General features: G+C 51.2%; 1 protein-coding gene across 1 annotated transcript in view; it reads left to right on the top strand.

Annotated features, from left to right (window-relative positions):
• The window catches only part of CHD7 (chromodomain helicase DNA binding protein 7), a 174,955-nt gene that overhangs the window by 47,994 nt on the left and 117,079 nt on the right, over positions 1 to 9,882 (top strand). The window contains 1 exon segment of the mRNA XM_077751816.1: positions 3 to 1,210. Within this exon segment, the coding sequence (XP_077607942.1) occupies positions 3 to 1,210 (1,208 nt within the window).

Here is a 9,882-nt window from a genome sequence, read left to right as displayed (position 1 = left end):
GCCCCGGGCGCCCTACCAGCCGCAGCCCCCGGCGCAGCAGCCCCCGCCCGCTCCGCCGGGGCCCCCGGCGCAGGCCCACCCGCAGCACCTGCAGCCGATGGGCAGCTACATAGCGCGGGGGGACTTCTCCATGCCGCAGCACGGCCAGCCGCAGCAGAGGATGGGCCCGTTTGCCCAGGGCCCGGAGGGCCTCGCTCAGGGCGGTCCTTTCATCGCCACCTCGGGCCCCGGCCACTTGTCGCACGTGCCCCAGCAGAGCCCCAGCGTGGCCCCTTCCCTGCGCCACTCGGTGCAGCAGTTCCACCACCACCCCCCGGCCGCTCTCCACGGAGAATCCGTCGCCCACAGTCCCAGATTCTCCCCGAATCCTCCTCAGCAGACCCTTAACTTCAGTTCTCGGAGCCAGACGGTCCCCTCACCTACTGTAAACAACTCAGGGCAGTACTCTCGATATCCTTACAGTAACCTAAATCAGGGATTAGTTAACAATACAGGGATGAATCAGAATTTAGGCCTTACGAATAGTACTCCAATGAACCAGTCCGTACCAAGATACCCCAATGCCGTAGGATTCCCCTCGAACAGCGGTCAAGGACTAATGCACCAGCAGCCCATCCACCCCAGCGGCTCACTTAACCAAATGAACACACAAACTATGCATCCTTCACAGCCTCAGGGAACTTACGCCTCTCCACCTCCCATGTCGCCCATGAAAGCAATGAGCAATCCGGCCGGCACGCCTCCTCCGCAGGTCAGGCCCGGAAGCGCCGGGATACCAATGGAAGTTGGCAGTTATCCAAATATGCCTCACCCTCAGCCGTCTCACCAGCCCCCCGGTGCCATGGCGATCGGACAGAGGAGCCTGGGCCCCAGGAACATGCAGCAGTCCCGTCCGTTCATGGGCATGTCCTCAGCGCCCAGGGAGCTGGCCGGCCACATGAGGCCCAACGGCTGTCCCGCTGTCGGCCTCGCAGACCCCCAAGCGATCCAGGAGCGGCTGCTGCCCGGCCAGCAGCACCCCGGCCAGCAGCACCCCGGCCAGCAGCACCCCGGCCAGCAGCCGTCTTTCCCGCAGCTGCCAACCTGCCCGCCGCTGCAGCCGCACCCGGGCCTGCACCACCAGTCTTCGCCCCCGCACCCGCACCACCAGCCGTGGGCGCCGCTCCACCCGTCGCCCCAGAGCACCCCGCAGAAAGTGCCTCTGCCTCAGGTAAGGGGGCGCGGGCCCCGGCCGCCTCGCCCTGCCGGACGTAACCCGGAGAACTCCTCCGAGAGGCGCTTCCTTTGAATGTCGTGAAAAGCGCTTGCTTTCTGAGTCCCTCACTTTCCGTCTCGGAAGCTGCGCCAGAATCTCGTTTTGTTTTTCTCCCTGTTAGCCTCTCACTGAACTGGCCTCCGCATTCACTCACTTGTTCGGAAAGTCCTGAAGCCTCCCGCCCCGGGCATCGTGCTCCGTGCTGTGGGTGCTTCAGGGACGGCTCGCCCCCTGTCCCTGCCAGTGAGGGTCGTCACGGCCAGCGGGGACCCAGAGAGAGATGGGTTCCTGCTCGGCTTCTCTTCTCTCTCTGGTTTAAAAATACACCGAAACTTGGTTTCTGGCAAAGTTTTCTGTGTTTGTGCCAGTCCCTCCCACCTCTTTTAGAAAATTACAATTTTTTCCCCCTTGGGGAGCTTCAAAATGTGTCCTTCTGTAGTATTTATTTTACCGGCTGCTGAATGCTAGTGTGAACTTCAATGGCCAAGTGTAGGGGATCACAGGTGACATTAATGCACGGAACACGTTTGGTCTCTAAGAGATGTGGGTGCCTGACACTGACACAGGAGTCCTCCTTCTTGAAGCTGGGATTTTTGTGATCCTGCAGAGTTTATAGGCCGACATTTACGTTTCAAGCTCTTGCATTCACAGAGACGGTTTGCCATTGTAGATGTGGTGTTTGTGCCCTAGGCCTAGGAGAAATAAATTAATGCCTATATGTACAGATCGTTATGATTGCAACTTGAGTTTGGATGGGACAGGAAGTGATTTTAGAGGTGTTCTTTTTTTTTTTTTTTAATGTTTGTTTATTTTGAGGGAGAGAGAGAAAGAGAGAATCCCAAGCAGGCTCCCAAGCAGAACCCGATGCAGGGCTTGAACTCATGAACCGTGAGATCATGATCTGAGCTCAAACCAAGAGTCAGACGCTTAACGGACTGCACCACTCACGTGCGCCTAGAGCTGTTTTTAATGAACTTATAATCAGTGTGGGAAAACACGACCAATGTGTGGAAGGAAAAGTAGAGTGAATGAACGATCACACACAGGTACGTGACAAGTGTCCAGAGAGAGGAGGTACCTGAGGCTGTGAGGGCTTGACGTCTGGCTAGGACATGGCCAAGGGCAAGCGAACCGAAGACGGCGTTTCAGGCTTGGGGGTGACTTGGTAAACGGGACCACGGGGCCCGGGCTCGCTGCGGGGCAAGCCAGGTGGTTGAAGTCTTGTGTTCTGTTTTAAGGCATTTGGACTTCAGTGGGGAGCCTGTGGTACTGATTAGACAGTACACAGGTGGGTGGGAGCCCGGAAGTTCACCTGTGAGCCTGCGGTTCAGGCGGGTACGGACAGTTTGGAACAAGGATCGGGGAGCAGAGGCAGAAGAGATTGCAGCACCGTGAAAGTAAAAAGTTTGGTGAGGAAATACAACCGTGTGAGGCATCCCCGCATTTAGAACAGAGACTTAGAAGCCTCCGCCTCGGTGGGAGTGGGAAGGCGGAGATCGGGAAGGTCTGCTCCCGGGGACCGAGGACGCAACAACACGTAGGGGTGTGTGGGAAGCTGATACTTGCATTTTGTTCGGAGGAGCCCCGAGCTCAGTGGGGGCTGCCTGGGGGAGAGCTGCTCCCTGTCTCCTCTGGGAGACCCTGCCCGGCCTGCAGCCCGTGGGAAAGGGCCTCTGGGCCCTGCGGTGCCCGGATCACGTGACGGGAAAGGTGAGAAAGCCAGTCTGACAGAGCCTGGGAGCGGAGGGCCTCCAGGGAAACCAGGCTGCGGGATGGATGGCGAAGACCAAACCCCGCCCATCGTGGTCCCCGGATATCAACCTCCAGGCAGGATGCCCCTGTTCAGAACCGCCGGCAAGCGCAGTCCCTGAGGCCGGCCAACCTGCGTGGCTTCATTCATCTAGAAACGAATGTGACTTAGTTTCCAGAAGTTGTTCTTTTCTTGTTCCTGGGAAAGCATCTTATTGGACAGGGCATCTTTCCAGGGTGGTGACTCTGACCTCTTGTTCCAGCACCTTCTCACTTTGCTGGAGGACAAGCACAGTTCGGAGAAGGTGCCCTGCGATGTGATAGGGTCCCTGGGTGGGAGTTGTGGGTGAGCTTTCCCTGGTTTTAAGAGCACGAAACACCTCAGTAGGCATTTTGGAGGATGGACACGAATATGTGGTGTTCACGACGCCGAAAACTAGAGGGTTTTGTGTGCTAGACTCTGGGGGACCCAAGGTGTGGTTCCGCTTCTCTCCCGCTCCGCCTTCTTCAGTACGCCATTATAGACCAGCTCAGAACGGGTTCTGGGGTGTACACAGGTGCATTCGAGGTGTTTCTATTTAAGTTTAGTTGCCTTTAAAAATATTTGTTCGTGGCATTTGCCTTCTTATTTCTGCTTAACTTTGTAGCGTCTTCAGATTTTGAAGCACTCAGCTCCGAAAATAATAGTAGAGAGGCGTCAAGTCTTGTTCCTGAGAGCGGACACTTTACGGTCGGAAAAGCGTTTGAAGCTCAGTTGCTACTTACCAGCTTGGTGACCTCAACCAGATTCTTCATCAGTAAAACGGGAGCGATAGGACCTATCACAGAAGGTGCTGAAGTTAGTATGTAGCGAGTGGCTAGTGTAATGCCCGCTCGTGGTGTCTGCTGGGGTTCATTCTCCTCCAGGCAGACCTTACTTTGTGTCATTTCCCACGTAAATACAATGTAAAATTACTTTTATTTTTAAGGAACAGGCTACGTATTATTAAATACCACCTTAGTTAAGAAGCATTAAATTTGATTTGTGCAAATATTTCCCCTCCTCAGCCCATGCTGACAGGTGTGATGACGATAATGATGTGGGTAATTCAAGACGCTGTCACATAATCCTAAAACCTGTCCCTCCCTGTGAGTGGCTCACATGCTACTCTAGCAAATACATCCATCTAATTATGTTTCGCTTTAGACCAACTAAAATTATTGCGCATTTCACAGATGATGATAGAATGGTGGTTCAAAGCCATGCTGTGTTGCAGGGAAACAGCCAGATCAAGTTGAAATATATTTGCTGAATTACCGCATTCAGATAGGCTTGTTGGCTTTCTTACATTGAGTGTTTCACCTCTTAAAAAATGTTTATTTTGGAAAGGGAGAGTGAGCACAGGCACGCATGCCAGGGAGGGGCGGAGGCAGTGAGAGACGGGAGAGGGGATCCCCAGCAGGCTCTGTGCTGTCAGTGTGGCGCCCAGCGTGGGGCTCAACCCCATGAACTGAACCGAGGGGGCGTGACCTGGGCTGAAATCAAGAGTTGGACGCCTAACCAACTGAGCCACCCAGGCACCCCCCACTTTTTCACTTTTTAAAGATGGAAGTTAGGCTTTTTTGAATGTCGCAGGGGCTCTGAACAGGTACTTTTTAAATTATATAACACACTTAAGTATCTTTAAAGATAAGTTTAACCTCATATTGAAGAGTCCACAAAAGGAAAATGTTAGAAAAGCCAGAGCTCATTGGACCATAGTGTTCATGGTGGAGTGTGGACACGTTCTTGGGTGCAAGCGCCAGCCTCCCCTGATTGTTTGATGGGGTTTGTAGTGGAAGAAGGGCCTGCCTGCCTGTATTATTGGGCCATAGTGTTCATGGTGGAGTGTGGACACGTTCTTGGGTGCAAGCGCCAGCCTCCCCTGATTGTTTGATGAGGTTTATAGTGGAAGAAGGACCTGCCTGCCTGTATTTCTTTTTGGTAGCTGAGAAGGTTACTGATCCCTGAACCTTTTCATCTCAGACCCATTTACAGGTTAAGGACTGTGGAGGCCCCCAAGTTCTTTTGTATATGTGGGTTACACGCAAGGCTGTGTATTGTCTTAGAAATTTAAACCGAGAACAGTTTGAAATATTTACTTTCTGATCATTTAAAAATAATAAACCAGGACGGCCCAGTTGGAAGAGTATGTGTGAGGTCGAGCCCCATGTTGGATGTAGAGATTACTTAAAAATAAATAAGCAAGTAAGCTCTAAGAGGAATAAGCCATTATGTGTTAACAGGTAATATTTTTAATTGAAAAATAATTATTTTCCAAAGCAAAAACACTTAATGGCACTGTTTCGCATTTTGTCACAGCTGGGTCCCCACATCTGCTGGGGCACACAGCCTGCGTGCACCTCGTGAGCCTTTGGCACGGCCTGCTGATGTTTAGATAGAGTGGGAGGTGGGTAACCTCTCACGAGAGTCAGGGTCAGAGCCACTGGCTCGAAGGGAAGCGTGCTGACTTTCGAGTGGATGTACCACCGACCGATCGCTGGCCCCGTGACCTTGGGCAGGGGACTTAACCTCAGGGCCTCGATCACATTCTCCCTCAACTGAGAACAGGTTTACCCCTCTGATCAGAGGCACAGCAAGATGAGCAATAGTATCTTTTAATATTGAACATGGTATCGGATACACGGTGGGGACTCAAAAATGTCTTATCATCATAGGGTAAATGCTCAGAGTTGCTTGTTGCAAAGTTTAAAAAATAAAGCACTGATTTCGATGTTAACCATTGTCAAGGTTGTTTGCTTTTGTTTCCCTGGTTTTAGGGGAACAGTTTTCAGGCATCGAGGCTCCCGGTGGTGGTGGGAGATGGCGCNGACCTTGTCCGTCACAGTGAGGTGCCTCGGGTGGGTCCTGTGTCCATGGGGTGCCCTGGGAGGGCGCGGCACAGCTGGGGTGCCTGCAGTGCGTCGGGAGCGGGAAGACAGAATGGGTGTTTATCGGTGCCCGGTGGAGAGCTCAGAACACCGTTCTGTTCATTTGAAGAGCTTATCTAGAAAGTCTGGTTGAGTGCATTGTGCTTCAGGTTTACGCCAATCCCGGCCTTTCTGAACAGGTTAACTACTGCCCTGGACGCAGGCGTCTCTGCGCACAGAACCTGCTCGCACAGGGGGCTTGGGGGGCAGCTTCTGGTGGACTTGACAGTCTGCAGTGTTGTGTCCTTAGAATATCTTGAATACATTTGTACCCTTTTCATTAATTTGGGCCTGAAATACAGTCATGGTGGAGAAAAACAGAAGCCGGAAAAAATTAAGTGCCTCTAAGATTGAGGTGAGGGGTAATAATTTCTGTGTCCTGATTTTCCCCCAGGAGATTTTTTTTCGAAAAAGGAAAAACGCCTAGAAAAATCAGTGGTTGTAACTGTCCCAGTGCTCTGTCATTCCGTGACATCTTATAAATATTTTAAAAAACAGCCTTTCTGGGAAGACCTTTTCCAGGTAAATTTCGAGTAGAGCGACTATTCTGCTGAAATTCTCTCAGTTCACTGAGTAAAGAACCCCAGACGTGAGCCGAGTAATTGGCAACTACTAAATAAATGTTATGGAAAATGTGGCCCTGCATCTCGAGCTCTACTTATGCAAATTATGATTGGAAGTAGAGAAAAAGACGTTTATAACAGCGAGTGCGTGTGTCTGTGCGACCATCCCTCCTGACGGACTCGCTCACACTCCCGCGCCCCCAGAGATGTGCGGCGGAGATGGGGAAAGCAAAACCTCTCTGAAGAAACCCCGGCTCTGACCCCCGTGGCATTTGGGGGCAGCTCTGCGTGTACCCACGCTCAGAGACCAGGCGCCCGTGGTTAGAGCTGGCCGCAGCGGGCTGTCCCACTGTGCCTGCGGAGGGCCGGCCGGGGCCGCCGCTTCCCCGCGTGCCGGAGGTGGCCGGCCGCTGTGCCTTCCTGATGCCTTTGGACGCAGCAGGCCGTCCGCCCTCGGCTGCCCTTGCCGTGGCGGGTCGGTCTGGTGCCCTCAGAGCCTGTCGTGCCTCCGCGAGGACGCCGAGGTGTTCCTTGTGTCGCGGGTGTGCGTGCTGCGGCTTGGTGAGGGCCTCCTCGCCTCCCTCCAGCGCTACTGGTCCATCCCAGAGGTCAGGCTCCGTGGGCTAAAATGGAAAATACCAAGCGTGGAGTGAAAGCAAAGGGAAACATTCTGCCTCGTCTCTCCTTTCACCCCACTGTCTGCAAGCATGAAGTGAGCTGCATACTAAACGGTAGCCTGGTCTCCTGGTGCCTTTTATTTTGTAAACGAGTATTGTTTTCTGTGAGTCTCAAGAATGTTGCAGGTATAAGAAGTTAGTTTTAAAAAAATTTATTTAATGTTTATTTGAGAGAGAGAGAGAGAGGGGAAGGGGCCGAGACAGAGGGAGACACAGAATCTGAAGCAGGCTCCAGGCTCTGAGCTGTCAGCACAGAGCCTGATGCGCGGCCTGAACTCACAAACTATGAGACCATGGCCTGAGCTGAAGTCGGACGCTCAACCAACTGAGCCACCCGGGCGCCCCAGAAGTTAGTTTTTTAACTTATTCTTCAAGCCTGGATATTAACCATCAGCTAAGTGTCCTAAGCAGCCAGTGAGTTTTCTTAACCTCTAAGAAGCCACGTTTAGGTACTGCATTTTAATGTTGTATCTTGTTGCTTTCGTTCAACTCCATTAAATACATATTTATTGAGTGTTATGTGCTAAGCACTGTATTAAGGGCAGAGATTGGCGATGCGGTAGAAGGCATTGGGGGGGGGCGCGGGTAAAGGCCTTCACTGAGATGGACGGGACGTTTGTTATGTAGGTATGATCTTCTGGCTGTCATGTCTTCATGTACCAACTGTGTTCTGGGCCAGTGCTGTCCAGCAGAAATGTAGTGGCAGTTGCAGATGAAGGCAACGTGTGTTATTTTCTAATAGTCACGTTAAAAAAAAACAACGGGTAAAATTAATTTTAGTAGTATATTTAATTAACCCAATGTATCAAAAATACTATTCCAACACATCAGTATAAAATTACTCATTAGGCATTTTACACAGGATTTGAAATCCAGTGTGTATTTTACACACATTTCTTATTTCAGTCAGTCTGCACTTACATCTCCATAGAGTGCAAACTGAGCCCCGTGTGACTGGCGGCTGCCATATTGAAGACTCTTTCAATAGCAGTTGCTTCAAATTCTTTTTGAAAACAAGTCAGAATATAAATAAATCTCTGCACACAGAAATAAATTTTAGGGGTGCCGGGGTGGCTCAGCCGGGCGTGTCCGACTTTGGCTCAGGTCATGATCTCACAACTCGTGAGTTTGAGCCCCACATTGGGCTCGCTGTTAGCTCAGAGTAGAGTCAGGCTTGGGACCTCTGTCCCCCTCTCTCTCCGCCCCTCCCCCATTCATGTGTGCACCCTCTCAAGAAAAACCAAACATTTTTTATATAAACAATGTATATGTAAGAAAACATATGTAATATAAAAATAAATTTTAAATTGTTTAGTATATGATAGTACACTTGAACACAGGTGTTATTAGTTATTACCCACCTTGTAAGGTTGGAGTAGAAGCATTTCTTAGATATCAACAATACATGAAGTGTGTGTGTGTGTGTGTGTGTGTAGTATCCTCAACACTTCATGCAAAGATAGATTATCAAAGTGAAGTGTCATTTGTTTGGATTTCAGACGGTGGCTGAATGTCTTTCTACTTTCTTGTAGGAAAAAATAGCATTTCTCTTCCCCATTTCTCTTATAATCTTCNACTAATGCTTATTTATGAAATTGTGCTCCCAGGATAAGGGAGAAAGCCCTCGTTTTACTATTATGCACGCCCTCCCCCCTTCTCACCTTTTTCTTCTTTGCTTTTTCCTTCTGCATTTTAACAGTCCTTCAGAAAGGCCATCTCTGGCCCTGCAGTGCACTAGTTAGCCAGGGAGGGAAAATTGGGGAGCGGGTCGGGGGGCAATTAGGGGAAAAGCATTGCTAGACATAACTTGGAGAATTTACCTTCATCTTGACGTCTTAATGTGACTGTGCATTTGCTGTAGCTCCAGCTGTCAGGCTATAGGTGATCTCCCAGTCACCACTGAGACAGGGCCCGCATTCTTCCTTTCGTACTGAGTGTAGCCTTTCTATCCGCAGAGGAAGTCAGCAGCAAACGCGTGCTTCCGCCTTGCAGAACTTTCAGTAGGTGATGGTGCATTCCCCCCCCCCACCCCTCAACTCAGTGTGAGAAGCATCAGAGAGCCTTCTAGGGGCTGGGGCATGGTACTGGGTGGTGCCAGTGGAGAGGTAAAGGAAGCTGGCCAGATGCCAAGAAGTTGGCACCATGTGAAAAAGTCAAAAGTGAACGTAGAAACAGAGGTACTCAAGACGCTGCTTGCTGCTTCCCTCTCTTGGATTGGACGGCGACGGAGGTGGCCAGGTGAGGCTGTGAGGCGCTTCTTTACGTCCCATCTCCGTGATTGCGTGAAAATCACCCAGTCATTTAAAGGGAATGCACCATTTTGATCCCCTTCACAAAGACCATATTTCTGTTCTGGTTTCTAGTGTACTCGGCCTCTTCTCCTCCACTGCCCCTTCTGTTTAAGTAATCCCTGCCACCAGGGTCAGGAGAGCTCTTCTGTGCGAAGGCCAAAAGAAGTCCATTTTAATTTGAAGTAAGAGGAGGTTCATCTTGAGAGCTGTTGTGTTTGGGGCACGAGCAGAGAGGTGGAGGATACTGAGGAGGTTCAAGTAGCGATGTTGGCAGCCTTGCTGAGTGTCTTGAATGGGGTCCCTACGTCATGTGTGACCTTCCCGTCTCCTCCTGGGCAGGCTGGGGCGGCCGCGTGGCTCTGCGGTAGGAGAGCCACCCCTCAGCCGTTCGCTGGGCC

Source organism: Crocuta crocuta, unplaced genomic scaffold (genome assembly GCF_008692635.1).
Source record: "Crocuta crocuta isolate KB4526 unplaced genomic scaffold, BGI_CrCroc_1.0 scaffold20, whole genome shotgun sequence".
In the NCBI taxonomy this organism is placed as follows: domain Eukaryota; kingdom Metazoa; phylum Chordata; class Mammalia; order Carnivora; family Hyaenidae; genus Crocuta; species Crocuta crocuta.
The sequence above is the reverse complement of the archived record's forward strand: the minus strand, read 5'-3'. Positions and strand labels throughout refer to the sequence as shown.